At 45.6% G+C, this 27,303-nt stretch overlaps 1 protein-coding gene across 1 annotated transcript in view; it reads left to right on the top strand.

Annotated features, from left to right (window-relative positions):
- Positions 1-64: 64 nt before the first annotated feature.
- ERCC6L (ERCC excision repair 6 like, spindle assembly checkpoint helicase) overlaps positions 65-27,303 on the top strand; it is a 40,024-nt gene continuing 12,785 nt past the window's right edge. Inside the window, exons 1-3 of the mRNA XM_073607861.1 lie at positions 65-264; positions 4,729-4,794; positions 22,318-24,874. Of these exons, the coding sequence (XP_073463962.1) occupies positions 188-264; positions 4,729-4,794; positions 22,318-24,874 (2,700 nt within the window). The 5' untranslated portion in view covers positions 65-187. The remainder of the gene's footprint in view (positions 265-4,728; positions 4,795-22,317; positions 24,875-27,303) is intronic.

Below are 27,303 nucleotides of genomic sequence, written 5' to 3'. Positions count from 1 at the left end.
AATGCTTCCTGTCAAGCGTGGAGCTCCACTCCGCAGCCAGACTCCTCACGCAGACACGCACACAAGCCCCGCCCCGTTCACATGCACGCCGTCTGTCCCCTCCCCCGTGTGGTGTATTATGGGAAGCGGGTTTGAATACTCGCGGGTAGAGTGAGGCGGTGTTTTTCGTTCTCTTCCTCCTTTCACCATGGCGTGTGTGGACCCGGGACGTTGGAGTTTTTCCGCTTCTTCGCCGGACCTGGAGAATACCGAGCAACAGGAGAGGTGACATGTTGTGGGGACTCTGTTATAAGAGGGGATGGGGGCGCAGACAGAATATGTGCAGCTACATGGTAAGTACACGGGGCCACAGCAACCAATCAGAGTGCACTGTGCTGGAGTCAGGCCGGTATATAATGGATTCTGATTGGTTGCTATGGGTTACCGTGAAAAAAAAGCTCTGGCCATTCATGAGGATGTGACAGGTTCTCTTGTTGTTTCCTTTCTGTGGTGAAACACCACACACACACACACACACACACACACACACACACACACACACACCCACACACCCTGGAAATCGCTGCTACTCCCTGGTATGAGGGTGCATGTGACCACCTTCTCCCCTCACCCTGGAAATAACTTACTGCTGAGTTTGGAGGTGCATGTGACCCCCCCCCCCCCATACTAGGAATGGCTGCTAGTCCCTGGGTATGGGGGTGCATGTGAACCCCCCCCCACACCATCCTAGAAATAGCTGCTAGTCTCGGGTTATGGGGGTCCTTGTTACCCCCCCATCATAGAAATGGCTGCTTGTCCCTGGGTATGGGGGCGCGTGTGACTCCCCCATCCTAGAAATGGCTGCTAGTCCCCGGATATGGGGGTGCATGTAACCCCCCCATCCTAGAAATGGTTGCTAGTCCCCGGGTATGAGGGTGCATGTGTCCCCCCCATCCTAGAAATGGCTGCTAGTCCCCAGGTATGGGGGTGCATGTGTCCCCCCCATCCTAGAAATGGCTGCTAGTCCCCAGGTATGGGGGTGCATGTGTCCCCCCCATCCTAGAAATGGATGCTAGTCCCCGGGTATGGGGGTGCATGTGACCCCCCCATCCTAGAAATGGATGCTAGTCCCCAGGTATGGGGGTGCATGTGACCCCCCCATCCTAGAAATGGATGCTAGTCCCCGGGTATGGGGGTGCATGTGACCCCCCCATCCTAGAAATGGCTGCTAGTCCCCGGGTATGGGGGTGCATGTGACCCCCCCATCCTAGAAATGGCTGCTAGTCCCCGGGTATGGGGGTGCATGTGACCCCCCCATCCTAGAAATGGCTGCTAGTCCCCGGGTATGGGGGTGCATGTGACCCCCCCCATCCTAGAAATGGCTGCTAGTCCCCGGGTATGAGGGTGCATGTGACCCCCCCCATCCTAGAAATGGCTGCTAGTCCCCGGGTATGGGGGTGCATGTGGACCCCCCATCCTAGAAATGGCTGCTAGTCCCCGGGTATGGGGGTGCATGTGACCCCCCCCCATCCTAGAAATGGCTGCTAGTCCCCGGGTATGGGGGTGCATGTGACCCCCCCCCCATCCTAGAAATGGCTGCTAGTCCCCGGGTATGGGGGTGCATGTGACCCCCCCCCATCCTAGAAATGGCTGCTAGTCCCCGGGTATGGAGGTGGATGTGCCCCCCCCCCCCCAAATCCTAGAAATGGCTGCTGCTCCTGGGCATGGGGGTGCGTTTGACCTCCTCCCGTCACTCAAGATATGATTCTTGGCAAGAAGAGCACTAACCACTTCAGGTTTTGCCTTTCATGACCAGGCCATATTTTGCTGTTCAGCACTTTTTTTTTTTTTTTTTAAACTGGTAATTGCATAGTCCCTCAATGTTCGTTTTTACTTAAATTTATATACCTTTTTTTTTTTTAACACAAATAGAGCTTTCTTTTGGTGGAATTTGATCACCTCAAATCACCTGTCCAACTCCATACAATTCCCCCGACCCCCCCCCCGCACCGCTCGTGTGTGTAGAAAGGTATTAAAGCATTTGTTACCCTAACAAAAAAAAAAAACACACCCAGATCCTGTTCCCTTAAGCCCAGGTTCACACTGACAGCGGGATTGAAAGTGTGCGAGCTCATTTTATACCCGCATGTCAGTCCGACTTCGGGGGCGATTTCAGAGACATCTGTGTGGGTTCCTGCACAGATGTCTATACAAATCACACCCCGAAGTCGCCAAAAGTAGTACCGCCGATTTGGCAATGAGCGCTTAGGCTAAAGCATGTTATACAGAACAGCACAGTGCTTGTGTGGTGTCATTTGACACCTATCACCAAAAAGAAAAAAACTGGCTGATCCTGCATGGCTAAACCCCCCCAAACTGACCACGGTTTATCATGGATTCTGAGTGCTGACACTGGTCAGTTTACATGCCTCTGTCATCTGCAGCTCTCCTCTCAGCTCTCCCTTAAAGTTGACTTTAGTTATACTTTAAGTATTATTTGCTTTGTGTGAAAGTTATTGCGTCCACAAACCGATATTTAGAGAGATATAGATATATTATTAATGGTGGCGATCAGTGACTTCTAATGGAACTGCGATCTGGGGGGGGGGGGGGGGGTTGACTGACTAACTGCTACTGATCACAAGTGATACAAATAGTGATCAGTGCTAATACTATTCACTGTTCTAATGACACTGTCTGGGAAGGGGGTTAACATCTAGGACAGTGATGGCGAACCTTGGCACCCCAGATGTTTTGGAAGTACTTTTCCCATGATGCTCCACTACAGAGTGCATGAGCAGCATGGGAAATGTAGTTCCAAAACATCTGGGGTGCCAAGGTTCGCCATCACTGATTTAAGATGATCAAGGGATCAAATGTGTGCTGATTCTCTTTTTTTTTTTTTTTTTTTTTATATCCCCACGTTTCAGGGATGAGATTTGTCCTTCGTAATGTCACAGTCCTACTGATCGCCACCATTACTGGTAAAAAACAAACAAAAATAACACATTTGTAGATGCTATAACTTTTGCACAAACCAATCAATATACACATGTTGGACGTTTTTCTTTCCAAAAATAAATAGAATACATATTGGCCTAAATTGATGAAGAATTTTTTTTTTTTTTTTTATTGGATAGGTATTCTAGCAAAGCTAAAAAATATATTTTCTTTTTTCAAAATTATTTGTTTTATAGTGCAAAAAACGAAAACTGCAAAGGTGATCAAATACCACCAAAAGAAATCTTTTTGTGGGGGAAAAAGACAGACATAAATTTTATTTGGGTATAGCACCACACGCGCAACTGTCAGTTAAAGCGACGCAGTGCCGAATTGCAAAAACTGGCCTGGTAATGAAGAGGGTAAAACCTTCTGGGGCTGAAGTGGTTAACAAAAATTAACCTGAGAGTTGGTGTTTCTCTTTAGAGTGACTGATGCTAAAATTAATTTCAAATAAAGCTACCCCTGTAAAGACAAGAAATCCTCACCTCAGAATAAAAATAACATTGATCTTACAAGCTTTAGGACAGAACTAATGAAGAATGTGAGGAATTTCAGCTATAATGGTTGATTTTACTTTCACTTCTTCAGTTGTGGAATACGATTTTCTAGTTGTTTATAGAAAACAGGATTGCCCTGTTCTTACTTGTCAGCCATTTAGGTCAGTTCACATTTTTGGGTGTGGTATTGCGCACGTTAGTCTATGCATTACTGCAACACACATTTTGCACTGCGGTGCAATTCATTCTTTATGGTACCCTAATGCAGCTTGCCAACAGATATTCATTGCAACACATGGTAAAGCATTACAAAAATGGTGCATGCCCATTCAAATGGGGTCCCCATGCATGTAGCACTTGGTCCCATTCTGATCTGTGACATAAAGATTTTGCAATATGAATAAATCTGGTTGTGTGCTCCACCACAGGCTAAAGCCCAGTGTATGGGCATTCCTGTGTTGGAGTTCAACACAGCAATGTAGCCACCTCCCCAATAGTCACAACATGTCTGTTTCCTGGCTGATGTTAATGGTCACCTTTTTGTCTTTTTAGGAATATTTGCTGGGACTTCATAGTGGCGCATGGGTCTCCCCATCATCACAAAGTACACAGAAGAGAATTGACGGTGACAATGTACACCAAGGAGAAAACATTTGCAGCCCCGTGCCTCCTATGTGGTACCCCTCTGTCTTGTACACTGAGGAAACGCTACTGAAGCCCAAATCCCCCTAGCCCATTATTCCAGGGAGAGGGAGTACTGTAGTAGCTGCTGGCTTGTGTTTGGAATAATGGCGCTTTGGAGACTATTGTCGTCATTCATAAAAAAACAAGCCCAAAATACAAGCAGGCAGCTACTGCTTTCCTTTCCCCCAAATAGTAGGCAGGTGGGTCTGAATTTGGTAGTTTGAAAGAGTATTATCTGCCAGCTTGTGTATTTTTTTTGTATCCAGAACACTGTCATTCACTACACAAGCCAACAGCTACTACTGTAGTTCTTTTCCCTAGAAATGCGGCCAGCTAGGTCTGTACTATGTAGTCATTGCTCCATGGACAAGTCAGTGGGGTACAGGGTTGCAGAGGTTATCCCTGGAGCCCTAGTAATCCAGATCACATTTATAAACAGTAGTTTAGAATGTGTTTATTAGGGCTATAATTTCTGTAATGTCGTCTGCTAACTTTTTTTCGTTTTGTTAATGAGTTTTTTTTTTTTGGCTTAGCTTTTATACTTTTATTTTTTATTTTTTTTCAGATCTGTAATCAAAGCCATGGAGGGAGCAAAGAATGTGGACCCGGAGATTGCTGATAAATACGAAAGGTAACTGCGAGCAATGCATGAAGGTCCTTAAAGTGGTAATAAACTCTATTCTACCACTTGTACCTACAGTCAAGCCTATAGTAAGGCTTACCTGTAGATACTGTGAATACCTCCTAAACTTGCACAGTTTAGGAGATATTCAGAGTGCATGCAGCGGGTGACGTTACCGACGCATGCACTCTGATGGTCCAGCATACAGTGCCGGACTTTAAGAGCCTGTGCTATACATGGCAGCTCCACGCGCATGCGCGGGAGTGACGTCATTGCGCCCCTGGCCACATGTATTTGGAGAATGTAAACCCCGAAGAAAGACCAGAGAAAGACGTCAGCCCTCTCAGCAGTGACAGTGTGCCGCTGGAGGGCCTTGTTCTAAGGCAAGTCTTGCATAATGCGGTGCATACTGGCACATAGCGCTGACAGTTTGCGCAGCGCTTTACAACATTACAGCTTACAGTCTAGGAGGGAAGGTCGAGTGATATGAAGGATAAAAGCTGTGGGGGATGAGCTCATGAAGAAAATAAAAGTGCAGTTGTTAGGTGGAAGCAGGGTAGGCTTCTCCGAAGAGAAGTTTTCAGGGATCGCCTGAAAGTAGATAGATTTGCAGATAGTCTGACAGATTTGGGTTGGGAGAAGTCGTGGAGGTGAATATGGGAGGAAGCGATTAGAGAGCAGGAAGTCTTTGGAGGAACGAAGAGGACGATTGGGTTGGTATTTTGAGACTAGGCTAGTGATGTAGCTGGGGGCAGAGTTGTGGATGGCTTTGTAACTTATTGTTAGTATTTTGAATTGAATTAAATAGGCAAATGGCAGCCAATGGAGGGATTGGCAGAGAGGGGTAGCGGACGCTGAGCGGTTTGTAAGGTGGATGAGTCTGGCAGCAGCATTCATGATGGACTGAAGGGGGCATAGTCTATTTAAAGGTAAGCCAATGAGAAGGGAGTTGCAGTAGTCAAGGCAAAAGATAACCAGGGAGTGAATCGGGAGCTTTGTGGTTTCATTGGTTAGGAAGTGATGTAGTTTGGAGATGTTGAGACGGCAAGCTTAGTAAAGGGATTGGATGTGGGGCCAAAAGGAGAGTTGGGAGTCCAGGATAACACCTAGCATCCTGGCATGTGGGGATGGGTGGATGGTTGTGCCATTGCTCTTGACAGAAGTCGGGGGGGGGGGGGGGGAAGAGGCATGTGGGGGAGGAAATATGTGCATGTTTTAGAGCATTGGGGAAGATGCCGGAAGAGAGGGAGAGATTGAAGATGTGGGTTAGAGAGTGTAGGATAGAGTGAGAGAGTGACTGTAGTATATATTGATTAATTTTTTTTTATACACGTTTTTATTGAAAATCAGTTAAGAATACATAGCGTGTCAGTGTCATCAATTGCGGAAACTGAAGACTCAACCATTATCCAAAGACCATGCAAATGCTATAGATGTATGGCAGTGCTAGGGACCAGAATATCTAATATACATACAGTAGTCATATACCTAGAAGTTACTAATAGAGCCATCTTGAACTGAGGAGGACTCTTGGAAGGGGAGGTCCTGAGGCTTAAAAAAGTACCTGAGAGTCTCTCTGAATATTTTGACGCACTTGTGATAATAAATGGTAAGACATTCGTATTACATAAAAACAAAAAGAACATAAACCAGTGAGCGTACAACCACTAACTAGAGGAACAGAGCGGGTTACGGGAGACCAACTTGGGCCAGCGGAAATACGCGCCATTATATTAAGGAGACTGTATTAGAATGTATAAGAGGACTCCGAGTGATTAGGGGACCCAGGATTTCCATTTTCTATCATAAATATGCATAGTGTCCGTAATTGTATGGGAAATTTTTTCCATAAGTTGGATGGCCGACATACGTCTAAGAACCTGGTCCCATGGGACCCCTGGGGTGCGCCAAAACAGGGCAATACACCAGTGGACCGCGCTAAATAATGTATGGGACAGTTTTTGGTCATTGGGAGAGACCCCAGGGATATCTGCAAAAAGTAATCCCATCTGGTGGGTAATAGTGATCTGTACCCCTGTGAGCTCTGCCATCTTGTCTGAAACATTCTGCCAAAGGCCTCTCAAAACAACACAACTCCAAAAAATATGTAGGTGGGTCCCTTGCTCGAGGCATCCCCTAAAGCAGTTCTCCGAAACAGTGGGGAAGAATTTATGTAATTTAGCAGGGGGTGTAATACTACCTTGTGTGTAACTTCACCACTGTTTCTTTGACCGCTACGGATCTTGTACATTTATGTAGGTTTGTTATCCTGTCTGTCCACTACTCAGGGGATGCCACCTGTCCTGTCTCTACTTCCCATTGAATCCCAGATAATTGTATAGCAGCGAGATTGTCCCTTTGTCTCTGGATGTAGTGCCACAGAGACCCTCAAATGTGTTAACAAGTGAGAAATCCGTCCTAGGGAAGTATGTATTATAAAAGTGTCTGATCTGCAGATATCTGTAAAACTCTGACCGGTGCAAGGAGTGAGAGGATTGTAGTGATAAAAAGGAGTGGAGCACTCCATCCTTCTGAAGGGATCCAAGCGTAACAAGATCTCTAGACATCCATAGGACAAAGGAGTTAGGATTAGGAAAAGCACCAATAAATGATGGGTTGCCAACAAACGAGGCCCATTTGGGGTAAGCCGGGAGTAGGAAGAATTTCTTTTTGTAAAGGGACCACGGGTGTAAGGATTGACCCACTACTAAGTTAAGGGGGGAAATGTCCCTTGGATGGATTGTAGGAGCCCATAGTAATCCCGGTAAAGAGTAAGGGGCAATGGAGGAGCGTTCAAAACTGAGCCAAGGGATCCCGAGAGGGGGGACATGCCACTGAGCCAACTGAGTAAGTCTAGCTGAGAGGTAATAATGCCAGAGATTGGGAAGGCCCAATCCTCCTCGGGACCGGGGTCTGTAAATCTCTGGATGAATTCAATCGTTTGTCGAGACGACCGTAGTATTTTTGAGAGGGGATAGGATCCAGGGGGCAGGTGGTTAGGTGGGTGTTAGAAAGGAGTTTAGCAACTTTGTCTATAGCAGCAGGTTTGAATAAGGGGAGTGTCAATTGTACCTATTGAACTGGGGGAGATGCTTGTAGGGTGGAGATTTCATCACGAATTGTGTCAATCTTATTTTTGAAGTGAGTGAGGTGAGTTGGTGGGGGGGAGGCAGTGGAGGATGAGGTAGAGAAGAGTTGATGGGAATTGGATTTGTGGAGAGCAGATTTGTATTGGTTGAAGTCTTTGAGAGACTTAGTCTTATGCCACAGATGCTCAAGATATATTAAACATTTTTTTTTATATATATATTATATCTCCACTGTGGTTTACTGAAGTTTTCATTCTGTCTAAGCTTTCACAGGTGGGAGGTGCCCTAACATGATAACCCATTAGTTTGACTCTTATGGGAAAAATTACCTTTTCTCTTCAAAGCTCATCTTCAGACAAAATTTACTTATGTGAGCAAGTGGATGCATATTGTCCGGTTGGTCTATGATTAGTTGACATTTCCATTCAATGTATGGAAAGTGTTACTCTGCCCATCATGTAAATAGATGACTATTTAGCACAGGAACATACTATTTTTTTTTTTTTTTTTTTTTTTTTTTTTTCTTGAATAGTGTGTGTAAATGTGGGTGCCAGCTGTTCTGTAATTCCAGAATAATGAAAGCAGAGCTTTGATTTTTTTTTTTTTTTTGTATAGCTATTATATTTTAAGTAACTCTGTACCCAAAATATAACTTTCCAATAAAGCTGCCCCTTCCAAAAAAGCTAGAAATATGTACCCCTTCTGCTGCCCCTTAAAGTGACACTAAAGGTCCAGTGTTTTTTTTTTTTTTTTTTTTTTAACAAACATGTCATACTTGCCTCCACTACGCAGTTAATTTTACAGGGTGGCCCCGATCCACATGTTCTGGGGTCCCTCGGCTCCTCCCCGCAATAGATAACCCTCACTGGGAAGCTCTCTCCCGAGGGGGTTACTTTTCGGGTGCACTCCCGTGTCCTACACTCAGCGTACATAGCTGCCGAGTGTGTGACTTGGCCCCACCTCTTGCGTCATTGGATTTGATTGACAGCAGCGGGAGCCAATGGCTGCGCTGCTATCAATCTATCCAATGAAGAGACGTGGAGAGAGCGACGCTGGATCGCGCCCAAGGAAATTCGGGGCTCAGGTAAGTAAAACGGGGGGGGGGGCCAGACACCGCAGGGTGTTTTTTCACCTTAATGCATAGGGTGCATTATGGTGAAAAAACACAAACTTTTACAACCTCTTTAATCACTGCTGTAATGAAGATAAAGTGTTGGCTGAAGGTCCTGCATAATCCAAGACTGGTGTGTCAATTTCATGGTCCCCTGCTGCAAGCTCTGGTTCCTCCACCAGTCTTTGTCACTACAGGATGTGGTGACACAAAAGTTGGCTGGCTGAAATGCTAAGCATAATGTGGGACCTGAAAATGTCCAGTGCTGCAGAATCTTTATCCAATGCAGGAGAGGTGAGTATTCCGTTGTTTGCAGTGGCAGGTTTTTATAGGAAATTTTCATTTTGGCAACAGTTGAAAAATGAGACCCAGTAGAACTGAATGGTGGTGGCAGACAAGGGTAGCGAAACATCAAATAGGATCTAGTCAGTACATCATTTTTGTCTTGCACCTGCCTGGCTATGCTATTAGAAATTTGAGCTGTGGATCCCTCAGACGCTCTCCATCCAATTTGACAGAGCTTGAACTATTTTGCAAAGAATGGGCAAAAATGTCACTAGATGTGCAAAGCTGGTAGACGTCCCCAAAAAGACTTGCAGCTATAATTGCAGCGAAAGGTGGTTCTACAAAGTATTGACTTGTATTCTGTGTGCAGCAGCCCCCCCCCCCCCCCCAACACCTGAGGGATTGAGACACAGCAGTGGCACCATTGGCTCCCGCTGCTGTCAATCAGTCAGCCAGTCGGGGAAGAGAGGGCGGGGCCGAGCTGTGACTTATCTCAGGTGCCCCCATGGCAAGCTGCTTTCTGTGGGGGCACTGAACAGGAGGGAAGGGCCAGGAGCTCAGAAGAGGGACCTGAGAAGAGGAGGATCAGTGCTGCTCTGTGAAAATCCACTGCAACAGCAGGTAAGTATAACATGTTTTTATAGGGGGAAAAAAATGAACCTTTTTACAATAACTTTAAAGTGGAGTTCAAGCCGTTTTTTGTTAAGTTAGCAGCTACAAAAGTGTAGCTGCTGACTTTTAATAAACACACACTTGCCTGTCCCACAGTCCAGTGATGTGGCCCCCTGAACCCTCGGCTCCCTCGTCTCGTGCTGCATTGCAAGTGTGGACACTCGGCTGTGACAGCTTGCGCCTCCTCAATGGCCGGGCAATCTTCTGGGACCTGTGATGTGTCCCAGAAGATTGCAGGGAGGGGGAGAGGAAAACTTTCGCTCAAGCCGACTAGGCATGCCTCCCAAAAAAAGGCATGCCAAATGTAGCATGTAAGGAGTGCTTAAAGAAGAACCTCCACTTTTGGTTGGAACTCCTTTAAGAGTCCCCTTCACTGGAACTAGGGGAGCAAGCCCAACCCTTGGTATACAACACCACACCACATATTACGCAAAAAAATGGGCTAACTTTATTGTTTAGTTTAATTCATTAAAGTGTATTTTCTTTATCGTACATCATGAGACACAGAGCCTAAGTAATAACTTAATGGGTATATAGGCACCTTCAGGTGATGGACACTGGTATACCCAATACAGGAAGTTTACTCCCCTATATAACCCCTCCTCCTTCCAGGAGTACCTCAGTTTTTTCGCCAGTGTCTAAGGTGTTGGTCATGAGTGAAGATGTGCTCTTAAGAGCTCCAAGCTGGAGTGATCCCTTGCTGGATTTAAGCAGCCTCCATAGACCGGATCCATCCAAAGTGCCACTGCGGCCAAGGTGGATGGTACCAGGGCCTCATATACGAAGCACGAGGTTTTACCAGGGCAGGACCCAGGACTTTTTTGGTCGTGCTACAATACCTAAAGTTTTCCTGAGGGGTGCTATACAGGTCCAAGGCAGTGGACCCCCAAGGACCTGGTCCTTGGAGGTTTGCTGACCTAGCCCGCCGTGATGGGTGAAGTTTAGATCTGTCTGTTACAGCAGCATCCTGCAGCGAGGATAAGTTAAGGGAAAAACCTAGGAACTGTAAAAAGTCCACCTATGGTTTTTTTCTTCTATGAGTATAATGTTGTATGCCTGAAAGTCTCCACTAGAGGGAGTATATGCACATTCCTTGCTACGTTGCTCTCAGCCATCTCATTGTCAGTTAGTACAGCATGTGTGTGGTCAGCAGCCAGAGAGGATTCTTAATTTAATAAAGGCATGTTCCTTCCCCCCCCCCCCCCTGGGGGAACGAAATGAGGGCTACAGCTTAGAGCTGCACGATTAATCGCCAAAAATCGTTATTTTTTTATGTAATCTTTATTTGAGAAAATTTTTAAGTAACAAACAAGTAGACATTTAACAAGACATGTAACTAGAAAAGGACATGACAGGTTATGAAATGAAGGGTCCCTTATCGGGTGCATGTGGTTTACAGGAAAATTACTCAGGGATATACACATCTTTTGGGGAATCGCCCCGGGGGATTGGTTATCAACATCTTACAACCATGTTATGAATTCGAACAGCAATGGATCACCCCTATCGTCCCTATCTGGTACATCTCTGCAGAGGATGTAGGTCTCTAATCAAAGGTAAAACTTAGACCGCACATTTAGACCATGGGCCCATCAACATAATAAACAAAATGGGGTAAGGGAAACAAATTAAAGTAAGGAGGAAAAAACTAAAATAAAAGTAAGGTAGTACAGTGTCATTAATCTGATAAGGACCAAAAACATCTGCTGGCATGTTAGGCTGAAATAATCTGTGGCAAACCTGCCAAGGTTCGGCTGCCCCTGAGCAAGTTTAAATCTTTGGTGCCCAACGCTCTCCCCGGTCCGACCCCATCAAACAGAGGGGGTCACAGCTGTCGAGGCCCCCCGGGCGGATAACCCAGTTGGGTTTGCGTAATTTATCCAGGTAGCCCACATGGAATAGAACTGCTCATTACTATCTTTATATTGTGCCATCCACTCCTCCCCAGCCATAATATGATTAACTAAAGTCACCCATTCGGTGCAGGTAGGTATACGGGGTGTTTTCCAGTGGATTGGGATTAGCCGCCGTGCTGCATTAAGCAGATGGGGTAGTACGGATTTGCGGTATTGGTTAAGAGGAGTGGTGGGGAAGTGCAGCAAGGATTCCAACAGGGAATCTGGGAGCTCCAAGTCCAGAATAATCTTGATCTGAGCATGGATATCTAACCAAGAGGGCCGTAATTTGGGGCATTCCCACCAGATGTAAAGGAATGAACCTCTGAGGCCACATTCTCTCCAGCATGCATCTGGAAGGGTATATCTTAGTGAGCTTGGAGGGCACCCTATACCACCTCGTCAAAATTTTATAACTATTCTCCTGCATTTTCGTATCCACTGTGCTCGAATGTGTCAGTCTATAGAGATGGTCCAGCTGAGGCTCGGTGAAGACATGCTGAAGGTCTCTCTCCCAATCTCTAATGAACCCTGGCTTCTCCCCAGTGTGCATGTTCAGCAATAGGTCATACAGCACTGATATGGCATGGGGAATAGCCGTGGTCGCCATACATAAATGTTCGAATGGCGAGGCTAGAGTAGGTGACCGGACTCCTTGGGGAAGACTAGTGATAAAGTGCCTAAGCTGTCTGTAGCGCCATTCATCCATAGGGAAAGGGCCGAACTGCTCCCTCTACATGGCCAGCGTTAACAGGCCATGATCCTGAACAAATCTGCCACATCTGGACTCCCCATCAGCCGCCCAGGACCGAAAGGATGGATGTTCCCCAGGGGCGAACCAGGGGAAGTCGCTTAGGGGCGCCAAGGGGGAAGTCGGTAGTACGAGCTTCCCTCCCTTGTTCAGGGCGTCCCAAGGCGTGGGCGGCCAGAGGAGAGACCAGCATCGAGAGGCCCCTATGTTCCCGGGGGACCCAGGGGGCATGTGATAAGTTACGACCTGCTAGAAACTTGTCTAGGGGTACCCATAGTTTGTCAGGGGTATTACGATACCAGTCTAAAATGTGTTGTAAAGCTACAGCCTCATAGTATCTGGACCATGGGCACCCCCAAACCTCCCTTCGTCTTAGGGCGCTGTAACGTACGGAGAACCAGCCGAGGGCATTTCCCACCCCATATATACGTAATAAAAAGACTATTGAGGGTTGAGAAGAAAGCCCTAGGAAGGGCAATCTGCACCATGTGCAGAAAAAACAATACATGAGGTAGCACATTCATTTTAAGAACACTGACTCGGCCCATCCATGAAAATGCAACCCTGTCCCATCTTTTCAGGTCCACTTTAATAGTGGAAAGTAGTGGTGTGTAGTTGCATTCATAAAGCAGGGAACATCTCGTGGGCAAATGGACTCCTAAGTACTTCAGGGCGGTTGGGCACCATGTAAATGAGAAAGCAGATTGCAGCTGTGTACGCAAACCCGAGGGGACATTTAGTGACAGGATTCCGGACTTGTTATAATTTATCTTGAAATTAGATAGTAAGTTAAATTCTTTCAACTCTGCCATAATGTTAGGCAACGATCTCGGGGGGTCAGAGACCTAAAACAAGACGTCATCTGCGTACGCGGATCTTTTATTCTGTCGGACCCATCTTAAAGCCCTTGTTATCGTTATTGAGGCGGATCTTATTAAGCAGCGGTTTGAGGGTTAGAGCAAAAAAAAGAGGGGATAATGGACATCCCTGGCGTGTCCCATTGCTAATCGGGAAGGCATCGGACAGTAGCCCATTCACCTTCACTCTGGCCGTCAGGGAGCTATACAGGGAGGATATCCAAGCCAGCATATTGGGGTCCAATCTGAGTCTGGTCAGTACCGTTTTCATGTAGGTCCAGTCCACCCTGTCAAACGCCTTCTCGGCATCAGTGGAAAGCAAGAGACGGGAGGGTCGTCCCCTGTGATTCAACCCAGTGTATCAGTTTGAGTGCCCTATTTGAGTTATCCCTAGCCTCTCTGCCCATAATAAATCCCGTCTGGTCGGGGTGAATCACCGTCGGGAGGATCGGTTTGAGTCTGTTCACCAATATTTCTATCTTTCCCCTCTTTTGGGAGTACTGTGATGTGTGCCATTAGTGCTCCAGAGGGCATTACTGTACCGAAGGCCAAGGCCGCGAAGTAAGCACACATGGGATTAGAAAGCACCTCAGAGTATTTCTTGTAGTAGGTATTAGTATAGCCGTCTGGGCCTGGGCTTTTTCCTTTAGGGAGGTCTTTCACCACCGCCTGAATCTCCGATACGAAAATGGGGGTATCCAGTTGTTTGCCAATGGAGGCCTCTAGCTGTGGGGAATGGGCCTCTGTGAGATACTGGAGAATGCGTTCGACCCGTTGGGGTTCCGAAGAGCCGGGCAAGGCATCTGGGAGGTGGTACCACTGTGCATAATATTCCTTAAACCTATTTGCTATTTTTGAGGAGTGGATAACTGATGCACCCGTCGTGGAGGTGAGTTTATGGACGTGACCAGTGGCCTGTTGGCGTTCGAGGGCTCTTGCCAGCAACCTCTCACATTTTATTACCAAATTCATAGAATTTGTGCGCCAGATGGGGTATACGTGCCTTAATTTTAGTGTCTAGTAGAGTAGCTAATACCTGTTGAAGGGCATGTAGCTCCGACACCATGATAGGGGTAACATTTTTCTTGTGTATGAGTTCCGCCGAGTGTGTTTTGGCTAAGAGGGTCTGTAGTTCCCCCTCCCTGGCTTTCTTCAGCCCTCTGATAAATCGGCTCCCCCCGAACCACTGCTTTGTGGCCCTCCCAAACAGATCCCATGCCTACCTCGCCTGGTTTATTCTCTGCAAAATACAGAGAAATGGTGTCCGATACTTGTTTTAAAGCGACCGCATCATCCAATATGTTATCTTTCAAACGCCAGCTCCATGTCTGTGCCTCCATAGACAGGGGATGCAGGGAGATAGAAACTGGCGCATGATCAGAAATGGTAATGGAGCCTATGGAAGCTCCAGCTAGGGAATCGAGGGAGTACTGGTCCATCATCAAAAGATCTATATGCGTATAAATATTGTGAGTGGCTGAAAAATAGCTATAGTCCCTGTCTGCTGGGTGGAATAGTCTGCAGGGACTTCCTAAAATGCTTCAGAAAGGCAAATGAGTGCGTGGAGCGGCCCAAGGACGTGTCTGTGTGGTTCAGGGCTAACGTTAAAGTCTCCCCCCAGGATGAGCTGACCCTCCCGGAAGGCAGTCAGGGATTCTAAAGTAGAGTCTAGGAAGGTAAGCTGTTTGCTATTTGGGGCGTACACGGCTGCAAAAGTGAACTTACGGTTTTAAATGGTGCCTTTAACGAACACAAATCAGCCCTCTGGATCAAACATTTGATCCATCATGACAAATGGACAATGTTTGTGGACCGCTATAGCCAACCCCCCCCCCCCCCCCCCCCCGGATTTAGGACAGGAGGAGTTGCTGAGGTACCACGCTGTATACAAATGGGTAGGGAGGCGGGGCACTGAGTCAGTGCAAAAGTGTGTTTCCTGCAAAAAATTGACATGTGCCCCCATGCGTTTCATCTCAAGCCACAACTTACTGCGCTTTGACGGGGATCATAGGCCGCGTACGTTGTAGGATACGACTTTCAGGGCAGCCATGGTATGAGGTCGCACAGCGGAATCACTAGACCAGTGGCAGGAGGGAGATGAGACCAACAGCACCGTGAACACATAGAACATAAGCAGGTGTAAAAAACATAGCACATAAAGAACACTGAGAACAAAAACATAGAAAAAAACAAAAGGCCCAAAGGGCATAACATAGTGCAACTTTGCTACTGGTCGGGAGCCTCCACCCCCCACATTTCCCCCCCCCCCCCCCCATAGTGAGGAGATGGTGAAGGCCAGCGAGCAGAGGCAGTCCCCAAAAAGGGAGCATAACTCCAGGGAGTTGTCCTATTGGGGGAAAGTGGTAAGGCACTAGGAGCGAGTCTGCTGGGAGACCCGTGGCCAGTATGAGATGCTTAATCTATCCCTAAACATGGGAAGAAAAATGGTGATATTGATACGGCAGCTAAGGGGGGTCAGGTAACGACTGTAGGCATTTCAGAAGCCATCGGTAGAGAAAACATCTGTTCAGGCCTCTTCCTGTGGAGGATGGGATTGACGGCGTATGTCCAGAGGGACCTCTCCTAGATCCGCGGCGGCAGCCTGGTTGCCACGGTTCGGGGCCAGTGGGGAGAGGTATGTCTGGTGATGTCCTCCAGCCCGGGATATCCACCTGAGGCAGTCCAAGCGACTCCAAGAAGCGGGGAAAGTCAGCTTTATTTCACAGGATAGATTGTTTCCCATCTTTAGTTGCAGAAAGACTGAACGGGAAACCCCACCTGTAGGGTAGTTGAGCATCTTTTAAGAGCGCGGCGCTGTATCAATGTGCGTCTGGAGAGATCCGGGAAGAAGGATAATTGGGCGCCATCAAAGTCCACATGTCTGACTCCTCTGATTTGACTCGTAATGCGTTCTTTGAGCGAGTATTTATGTACCTTGCAAATAATGTCTCTGGGTCAACAGTGTGCTCGGGTGCCTGGCGGCCTAGTATTTTTGCTTAAAGATCCCTTGCAGGGTGGGTATATTATCCCTCGGGCCTGTTACTTCAGGGAGGACTCTAATGCGGATATTAATCCTGCGGCTCCTGTTTTCAAAATCGTCCATTTGATTCAGCAGAGCCTAAAGCCTGCGATCCTGCATTTTACAATGGTCAGTAAGTGCCTGCAAAGTGGGGGTAGTCTCTTCCCATTGTGTCTCTAAAGCCTCCACTCTACCCCCCCCCCCCCCCCCCCCAAATGTGCTGTGTCTGCCTGTAGATCCTCAATGTCCTCTCTCAGGTCCTTCTCTACTCTGAGCGAACTGCTCCAAATCAGCCTTGGTGGGGAGAGACAGAATGTGGGATCTAATGTCCCTGTCCTCCCAGGGATCACCTCCACTTGTGGGTCTTTCAGTGCTGTCTGAGCTGGAGGGAGAGGAGGGGGGAGGCGGGGTCAGCACAGGCATGTGAGGGGAGCTGATGGGGGGGGGGGGGGGGGGCAGCCCTAGCTGCATGGGAGCCGGGCGCCATCTTGGCTGTACTTGCTGGTTCTCTGTGGGCCCCAAAAAAGTAGTCCAGCGATTCGGACCGGTTCCACGATGTCCCCGCTGAGGCTGTGGGGATGTCCTGCACTTCGGTGGCATCTTTTGGGGTGTGTATCCCCCCCCCCGGGAAGCTGCCGTTCAGGCTGGTGTAGGCGCGGGTCTCGCAGAGCTCTGAGAAAGCACGTCCTAACTCGTGCATGCCGAAGTCACGCCCCCCCCCCCAAGACTCGTTATAGTGATCTTGACTAAAGTGTTTCCCAATTCTTTATATGCAAAGAATTCTCTCTGCTCTTCTGAAGCCACAGCCGTCAAAAGAAAGGAAGGGAAAAATGGGCAGTCTGCCAAGAATCAAAACATTCTTTATCATTTGAACTTTAAGTATAAACATTGTAACAATTTGTCAATGGAATAGACTTTGTGTGTAAGTGAAAGTTTAACCACCTACACACTAAGGGTCGGTTCACACTAGGACGACTTGTCAGGCGACCTAGCCACCTGACAAGTAGCGTCCCGTTCTGTACAATGGAACCGTTCTAATCGGAGCGACGCAAGTCTTTCCGACTTAGAAAAAGATTCCTGTACTACTTTGGGGCGACTTGCATAGACTTCTATATAGAAGTCGTTTTGCAAGTCGCCGCCCCTGTCGTGTCCAGGTCGCCTGAGGCAGTCGCGCTGCAAGTCGCGCTGCCTCAGTGTGAACCGGGGCTTAACCTTTTTCTGACATTTGTTGGTTTCAAGTTAACTTAAAATCATTTTCTTTTTTTTTTTTTTTTTTTGCTAGAAAATTACTTAGAACCCCCAAACATTATATATTTTTTTTAGCAGAGAATAAGATGGCGATTTGTTGCAATATTTTATGTCACATGGTATTTGTGCAGCGGTGTTTTTAACTGCAACTTTTTGAGAAAAGGGACACTTTCATGAATTTAAAAAAAAACAAAACAGTATAGTTATCCCAATTTTTTTGTATAATGTGAAAGATGTTACACCGAGTAAATAGATACCAAACATGTCACGCTTTATAATTGCACGCACTCGTGGAATGGCGACAAACGTTGGTACCTAAAAATCTTCATAGGCGACGCTTTAAATTTTTTTTACGGTTACCAGGTTAGAGTTAGAGGAGGTCTAATGCTAGAATTATTGCTCTTGCTCAAACTATCGCGGCGATACCTCACATGTGATTTGAACACCGTTTACTTATGCGGGCGCGACCTCCGTATGCGTTTTCTTTGCTGCGCAAGCTTGAGGTGACAGGGGCACTTAAAACTTTTTTTTTTTTTTTCTTATTTTTATATTAAATGGTGTTTAAAAAAAAAAAAAATTTGATCACTTTTATTGCTGTTACAAGGAATGTAAACATCCATTGTGACAGTAATAGGTGGTGACAGGTACTCTTTATGGCAGGATCGGGGGTCTAAAAGACCTCCAATCCCTCCTTTGCACTTCAAAGTATTCAGATCACCGAAAAATCTGAATACTGTATATTTTTAAAATCCGGCGCCATTGGCAGCCGAGTAAACAGGAAGTGACGTCGCTTCTGTGTTTACATTCAGGAGACTGGAGCGAATCCGTTTCCGGCTTCGTGCCAGTCAGTCTCTAGCCGCCGGAAGTGGCAATGATCTGTGCACATCTGTCTGCGATCACACAAACAAATTATTATATACTTAACAGGATTTTTTTTTTTACCAAAGACATGTAGCAGAAAACACTTTGGCTTAAATTTATGACGAAGTTAGATTATATTGGATTTCTTTTAAAAGTAGAAACATTTTATTTATTTTTATTTTTTTTTTTTCACCATTTTCGCTCTTCCTTTTTTTTTTTTTTTTTTTTTTTTTTTTTTTATTTTGCGATGCGAAAAAAAAAGTGGTGAATAAATACCATCAAAAGAAAGCTCTTTGTGTGAACAAAATGATAAAAATTTAATTTGGGTACAGTGTAACATGACTGCGCAATTCTCATTGAAAGTGCGAGAGCACGGAAAGCTGAAAATTGGTCTGGGAAGTAAGGAGTGGTTAAGCACTATTGTGTGGTCGGATGATCTTTCCCTGTTCTTTGGCATCTGAAAGGAAGGAGAGGATTCTATGCTGTGCTCGCTACAGTTTGCGTTTGTCTGGATTATAAATATCCAATAACCGTTTTACAGCTCCCAGTAAATCTTTATTGAACACCAAATATGTATTTTTAATGCATTAATGTGGGCAGTAGATGATTGACACAGGCTTTCATTTTGTTTAGACCGCATCTGCATCCAAGACTACTTTGTTAAAAAAAAAAAAAATGTTCTACTTGGCTGCTCTGTGCAAGGGTTTTGCACAGAGCAGTCCGATCTTCCTTTTTCTGGGGTGCCCCGGTGGCGCTCCTGGCTCCTTCTCTTTATCGGGTGCTCCCACGGAGAGCCGGTTTCCAGGGGGCACCCGTGCGGGCTGCTGCTGCGCCACTGGATTTGATTGACATAATTGATTATCAATCTATGCAATGACGACGAGACATAAACTGGAGTCGCTGGGCTTGTGCACATCGGTGGAATGGACGGGCTCAGGTAAGAAAAAGTGTGTGTGTGGTGGTGGGGGGGGGGGGGCTCTGGGGGAGCTGCAGCACTGGTTTTTCACCTTAACCACTTCAGCCCCGGAAGGATTTACCCCCTTTCTGACCAGTGCGTTTTTTTGCGATTCGGCACTGCGTCGCTTTACCTGACAGTTGCGCAGTCGTGCGACGTGGCTCCCAAACAAAATTGACGTCCTTTTTTTTTTTTTTTCCCCACAAATAGAGCTTTCTTTTGGTGGTATTTGATCACCTCTGTGGTTTTTTTTTCATTTTTTGCGCTATGAACAAAATAAGAGCGACAATTTTGAAACAAATTTATTTTTTTTATACATTTTGCTATATCCCCCAAAAATATATATAAAAAACTTTTTTTTCCTCAGTTTAGGCCGATTATGTATTGTTCTACATATTTTTGGTAAAGAAAAATCGCAATAAGCGTTTATTGGTTTGCGCAAAAGTTATAGCGTTTACAAAATAGGGGATATTTTTATGGCATTTTTATTAATAATTTTTTTTTCTTGCTAGTAATGGTGGCGATCAGCGATTTTTATTGTGACTGCGACATTATGGCGGACACATCGGACATTTTTGACAATGCACTGATTCCTGTGTAAATGATACTGACAGTGAAGGGGTTAACCACTAGGGGGCAGGGAGGGGTTAAGTCAGTACTAGGGATGTGTTCTAACTGTAGGGGGGATGGGCTGTGTGTGACAAGTCACTGATCTCTGCTCCCGATGACAGGGAGCAGAGATCAGTGACACTGTCACTAGGCAGAACGGGTTCGTCCTCTCCGTGAGGCAATCGCGGGTATCCCCGCGGCGATCGAGTCCGCGGGACCTGCGACCCAACTCACGGCAGGCGTGCGCGCACGGCGGCAAACTCAAAGTAACGTACAGGTACGTTACTTTGCGCAGCCGTGCCATTCTGCCGACGTATATCTACAGGAGGCGGTCGGCGAGTGGTTAATACATAGCATGCATTAACGTGAAAAACCTGGAGACTTTACAACCCCTTTAAAACTTTGTTTTGTTTTTTGAGTTTTAGTGAATGTAGTCACTCGCCATACTATATCCTACCTCCATAGTGTTTAGCAATAGGAGGAGGGAGGGGGAGTGTCATTTACCACTGTGAATACAGCCACATGTGTGACTCTATACTCATGTGGGCTGCACAGATAAGGAGGAAATGAAGAGCTTGGAAGGGAACTGAAACAGGGCATGCTCGTAGAGGACACCAGCTGGTCTATACAATCTCGGGCTACAGTGGTAACAGAGAAAATGGGAGGGACAGCTGAAGGCAGGATTAACCAGGTACATTTCGTTCTACACTAAATTAATGCTTTATTGGCTTTGTGAGTATGAACACTGTTGTATAGCATGTAATGAGTTTTTCATAGTTTGGGTTTAATGACACTAATGAACCCCCCTCCATGTGTGCGTGTAGTTTTTACTGCATTCTATTCAAAATCTATATACTCCTTTGCACAGATAACCCAGTGTTGTACTGCTGCTTTTCACTGTTCAGGTGACCTATCTAGAATCTTGTGCTGCCACCTATTGGTGGCATGCTTTGCCTGGCTGCTCAGTCTGCCCGCTCCTGCATCCTCTTGGGAGATGTAAATATCCCATGAGACTGCAGTACCAAGGACATGCCATTTTAGCCAATGACAGTGGGGGTGCGGTGTGTGTGTGTGTGTGTGTGTGTGTGTGTGTGTGTGTGTGTGTGTGTGTGTGTGTGTGTGTGTGTGTGTGTATAAATTATTTATTTTTATTTTTTTTTTCCCGCTTAAACAAAACTAACTCTTGGGTAATCTGGATCACCTTTTATAAATAGTTTTTCATTAGAGGTGCACTGAAATTTCAGTGGCCGAAATGTAATGGAAAAGGTGTTATTGGCATGGTGCAGTAAACGCATGCGACTTTGCCGCGATTTTACTATGCTTTTATGGTTAGTTTTCATAGGTCATGTGACTCAAAGTAACACTGGTGTGTTATTGATGCTTTCTTGCTGCGTTTTCAATGCATTGTAACAGGAAGGGTGTGTGTGTGTTGTGTTTTTTTTTTTTTTTTTCCCCCTGACCAAAAATGCAGCAGGCAAGATTTTTAACACTACAACAAAAAGCACAATGGATCAGTGTGAAGACATACATAGAATTTAAAGGGATACATTTTTCTTGTGCTACAGGCTTGTTCACACCACAAACGCACTCCAGAACCATTCCAGATGTGTTTCTGAATCCCAGGGATGTATTCCAGATGCGTGGTGTGTGTGCTTTTTTTTTTTATTTTATTTTTTATCTTACTGTACTGGGGTCCGGTGCATTTTTGATGCGTTCCAGTGCATTCTGTTGCATTTTTTTTTTTTTTTCTTGAACTGACTGCACTAGTGTGAATTATGCAATTGGAAACCATACAACCTACACTTCGTGCGTTTTTTGATGCAGAAAAAAAATGCACTGGCCCTAAAGGAAGTAATAATGGACTACACGTTCATATTCATTTAAATTCATGATATTGATTAAAAAGTTGAATATAATACAATTCTATAAAGAAAATATACAGGTATAGAATTAACAAATCTTTTTCGGTCAAGTGCATCCTGCATTTTCTGTTTCTGAACCAAACTTTCCATTCGGTGCACTGAATTTTTCATACGTTTTTATATTAGGGCTGTAGCTGGATATGTAACTACTCTGATTTGTTTAGCGTTTACATCATTCACTGATTAAGTTTCTGTGTTTTTGTGACAGATGTCTTCTGCACAACTCTTATCCTTGTGGTTTTTATCTCCTGTCTCCAGATATGTAAGAAAGGCCAAAGAAGAAGCAAAGAATGGCAACTTCCTGAAATCAATTGAATACTTCCGAAAAGCGGAAAACCTACATCCCAGTGCAAAGTTGAAGAGTAGGATTGCAAAGCTTGAAGAAGCTCAACAGCTCAAACTACAAAATGAGCAAGATGATGAGTTTGTGGATGTGCTCAGCAGTGGTTTGATGCTATACAAGGAACTGTACAAGAAACTCTTCGAACATCAGAAAGAAGGTGTAGCCTTTTTGTACAGTCTGTATAGAGATGGAAAAAAAGGCGGTATATTGGCAGATGATATGGGCCTCGGAAAAACTATACAAGTTATTGCTTTCCTGTCTGGGATGTTTGATGCAGAATTGGCTAGTTCCGTACTTTTGATAATGCCAACAACCTTAATCAGCAACTGGATAAAAGAGTTTGAAAAATGGACCCCAGGCATGAGGGTAAATGAATTTCACGGTGTCAGTAAAAAAGAACGGGCCAGAAACCTTGAAAAGATTCAGAGGAAGGGTGGTATTCTAATAACTACATACCAGATGCTAATAAACAACTGGCAACAACTGTCTACCTACAATGGAAGAGAGTTTGTCTGGGATTACATTATTTTAGATGAGGCTCACAAAATTAAGACCTCGTCAACAAAGACTGCAAAGTCTTGTGCTGCTTTGCCTGCTAAAAATCGCATTCTCCTCACCGGCACACCAATCCAAAACAATTTAAGAGAAATGTGGGCTTTGTATGACTTTGCTTGTCAAGGTACATTGCTTGGGACTGCAAAGACTTTCAAAATGGAGTATGAAAATCCAATAACTAGGGCTAGAGAGAGAGATGCTACTGCAGGCGAAAAAGCTCTTGGACTAAAAATTTCTGAAAACCTCATGAACATTATCAAGCCTTACTTTCTGAGAAGAACAAAAAGTGATGTGCAGAACAAAAAGGCTTCAAAACAGCTTTCAGTGTCTCAGTCCGATATTAAAGCACCTGAGATGCCTTCTCTCACCCGAAAGAATGACTTCATAATCTGGGTGTATCTATCAGCCATTCAGGAAGATGTCTATAGAAAATTTTTATCTCTGGACCAAATTAAAGAATTATTGATGACTACAAGGTCACCTCTGGCAGAGCTGACTATTCTAAAAAAATTGTGTGACCACCCCAGACTTTTGTCGGCAAGGGCATGTAGTCAGCTTGGACTGGAGGGCGATATGTCAGAAGATGAGCCTGAGCCAGTTACTAAATTTGATCATCTTTCTGATGAGGCTCTGATTGAAGAGTCTGGAAAACTTCTTCTGCTTATTGAGCTTCTTCATAAACTCAGAGAAGAAGACCACAGAACTCTTGTTTTTTCCCAGTCAAGAAAAATGCTTGACATGGTTGATCGTATTTTGACAAACACAGGATTTAAGATTATGCGCATCGATGGTACTGTTTCCCTTTTAGACCGGGAGAAAAGAATAAGTTTGTTTCAAAGCAATAGAAATTACTCTGTACTATTGTTAACCACCCAGGTCGGCGGCGTTGGATTAACTTTAACCGCAGCAGACCGTGTTGTGATTTTTGACCCAAGCTGGAATCCAGCGACTGATGCTCAAGCTGTTGATCGAGCTTATCGAATAGGACAGCAAGCCAATGTGGTCATTTACAGGCTCATAACATGTGGGACGGTGGAAGAAAAAATTTACAGAAGGCAAATCTTTAAAGATTCTTTAATCAGGCAAACGACTGGTGACAAAAAGAATCCTCACCGCTATTTTTCAAAGCAAGAGTTAAAGGAGCTGTTTACTTTAGAGGATACACGTACGTCTACAACCCAGATCCAGCTGCAAAATATGCACTCGTCTCAAAGGAAAACTGACACCAATCTGGATGAGCACATAGCTTACTTGCATACGTTGCCCATCTTTGGCATTTCTGACCATGACCTCATCTATGCACAAGAGACGTCCAGCCAAGAGGACGATGAATGTGAGAATGTGCAAGAAGCACATTACATTAAAGAGCGGGTGCAGAAAGCTCATGAACTTGTACAAATGGAATCTCAGATGAATGAGCAACTAATGGAACAAATAAGAAAGGGAACTGAAGGAGCTTGGCTGCGGCAGATACCTCCCCCAGAAAAACCCAAACCAAGAAGTCTGCCCAGTCTGAAACCAGTAACTTCTCCTCCTGTCATTGTGGATCTAGAAGAACAAGAAATTGCTAATATCAGCTGTCATATGGAAAGTTTGTTAATTGAAAATTCTAGTGAAGATGCAGAAAATCGTCCATTTGCAAGGGCATTAACAGATCAAGTAAATGAAGTCACTAATCTAGTGAGTGATGACTATGAGGAAAACTCGCCAGCTCTTTCCATAGAAATCAAAGGGACAAAGGGTGTAGACTGTCCGATGACCAGCTTTATCGTTTTAGATTCAGATGAAGAAGATCTGCCTCCAGCTCCATTCAAATGTGAACCCCCAAGTAACATAAGCATTCAAACAAATGTAATAACTGATGAAGAAAAGGACAAAAATCCCTCAGTTTTACGTCAACATGATCTGCCTTTGTGGGTAAGTAATAGAATTCTTTTTTTTTTTAATTGGAAAAACCAACTTTATTGAAAAAAAGTATGCATGGTAGATAAATCAACTTAGACCAACATAGCCTTTGACAATAGTACATACATGAATATATTGAAATGTCTGTATAGCTTACAGTAAAACGCATCAATAAAAATGGAGTCAATGTACAACATATATATAAAAGAAAGAGAATACAAAAAGGGGAGGGGGGAATAGGAGACGAGGCTATTAGGTGCACGTTTCACCATCTGCTCCAGACGCTTTCATATTTGAGCGAACACCCTCTATGGACGTAAATCAGTTTTTTATATGGAAGAGTGTCATTAACCTCCTTCCAGCATTGAATTGTAGGGGGCAGGGCCTGCATCCACATACGGGCTACCGCTTTCCTCGCCAAGAATAGCGTCTCCTGCAAAAAGGTACGGAGGGGTTTGTCTGTGTCTAAACCCGGCAGCAGACCGAGTAGGCACATTTTTGGGTCTAGTGTAGCAGGAGAGCCCATCTGATCATGCAAGAAACGGATCACCTGTATCCAGTATGTTTGGACAGTTCGGCAGGACCATAAAAGGTGGTAGAAGGAGCCTGGGGTGTGGTCGCATCGGCGGCACCCTGGATTGTACATGGGTTTAAAACGCGCTATCTTCTGGGGGGGTCAGATACGTCCTATGTATGATATACAACTGCGTGAGGCGGTCTGATAACTTAGGGGATACCTTTTTCACGTCTTCCAAAATCTCATCCCAATCCTCATCCTCAATCTGCCCGCCTCCCACCTTGTCTTGGCAGCATAGGCCAAGGCCGTGGTACTGGGGAGACGGATAGCGGAGTATAGAGTGGAGATTAATTTGGCAGACTCAGTATGAGTGACTGTGTCTACTATAGAGGGAACTGCCAGGGAAGGGTTAAGACCGGTAAACTGAGGTTGTATAGCGTGACGAAGTTGTAAATATCTAAAGAGAAGACAGTTAGGGAGGGAATATTCGTCCTTTAGCGTTCGGAATGTTTTAAGTCCCGTAGTGGTCATGACCTGATGTAAGTACAAAATCCCATGGCGTATCCACACCGCAGGGTCTGGGATGGACAACAGTTCAGGTATATGTGTGTTAAACCAGAGAGGTGTATGGGAATGGATCCGCGGGGTTCCGAGTTTTTGTAGTGCCACCCGCCATACCCTCCGGTGGTGTGTCAGCTTGTCTGTGTTGTGGTGGGGGGAACGTCTTGTCAAGGGAGCTCTAAGAACTGATTGAAGCGGGGTGTGGGCTAGGTCATCAGGGTGCTCACATAGCAGTAACTGGTATTGAGGTCGCTCACTTTTATCAAAATGAAAGAAATGGGACAGTTGGGAAGCAAGGTAATACTCCTGAAAGTCTGGAAGGGCAGCTCCTCCCAGAGTCACCGGATTTTTTAAAGTTTTCCAAGATAATTTGTGTCTACTGTGCCCCCATATAAATGAATTTAGAATAGATTCGATTGCCTTGAAGAATTTTTGTGGTATGTATAGGGGGGCATGCCACACCAGATAAAGTATCTTTGTGAGGAGTATCATCTTGACTAAACTGATGCGTCCCATAACACCTAGGGGAAATCTGAGTTTTGGTCTTGATCAGGGCATACAAAGGTTCAATGTTTAAGAGTGTATAGTCTGCGAGTGATCCAGTGACCTGCACACCAAGGCACTTGATCACGGAGACCCTTGGGAGGGTCAGGGGAGGGGAAATGGTCAATCGGAAGGATCTGGGACTTAGACCAGTTAATGCTCAGGCCGGAGTGGGTACCGATACGTTCTATAGAATGGAGGGCTGCAGTCAGAGAGTGACCAGAGTCCGCCAGATACAAGAGCGTATCATCGGCGTACATGCCAATCTTTTCTTCCAGATTCCCTATCTTGATACCATGGATGCTAGTATCTGCACAAATCATAATGGCCAATGGCTCTACAGCAAGTGTGTATAGCATAGGGGAAAGAGGACAGCCTTGTCGGGTCCCCCTTTCTAGCGGGAATTGGTCAGAGAGCCAGCCGTTCACGAACACTCTGGCCCTTGGAGATTGCTAGAGGAGCTGAACCCAACGGATAAAGTTGGGGCCGAATCCCAAAAGGCACTCCCATAGGTAGTTTCACTCCACAGACTCGAAGGCCTTGGCGGCATCCAGAGCCACCACGACCCTCGAACCGATTTCATCGTGGGATCCCTGAATGTTCATGAATAGGCGGCGAATATTCATTGCGGTATTTTTCCCTGGCATGAAGCCAGTCTGATCAGGGTGGATCAGTGACAGAATGACCTTGTTAAGGCGGGAGGCTAAAATCTTGGCCAGTATCTTTATGTCCACCTGTAGCCAGGGCTGTGTTTTGGCCTAGGCCGACACTTTGCGGGGGGCGGCAAAATAGGCCGCCCCCCCCGCATGAGAGAAAGCCC

Source organism: Aquarana catesbeiana, linkage group LG12 (assembly GCF_042186555.1).
Source record: "Aquarana catesbeiana isolate 2022-GZ linkage group LG12, ASM4218655v1, whole genome shotgun sequence".
NCBI lineage: Eukaryota > Metazoa > Chordata > Amphibia > Anura > Ranidae > Aquarana > Aquarana catesbeiana.
Note: the sequence above shows the minus strand (reverse complement) of the source record. Positions and strands in the feature narration are given on the sequence as shown.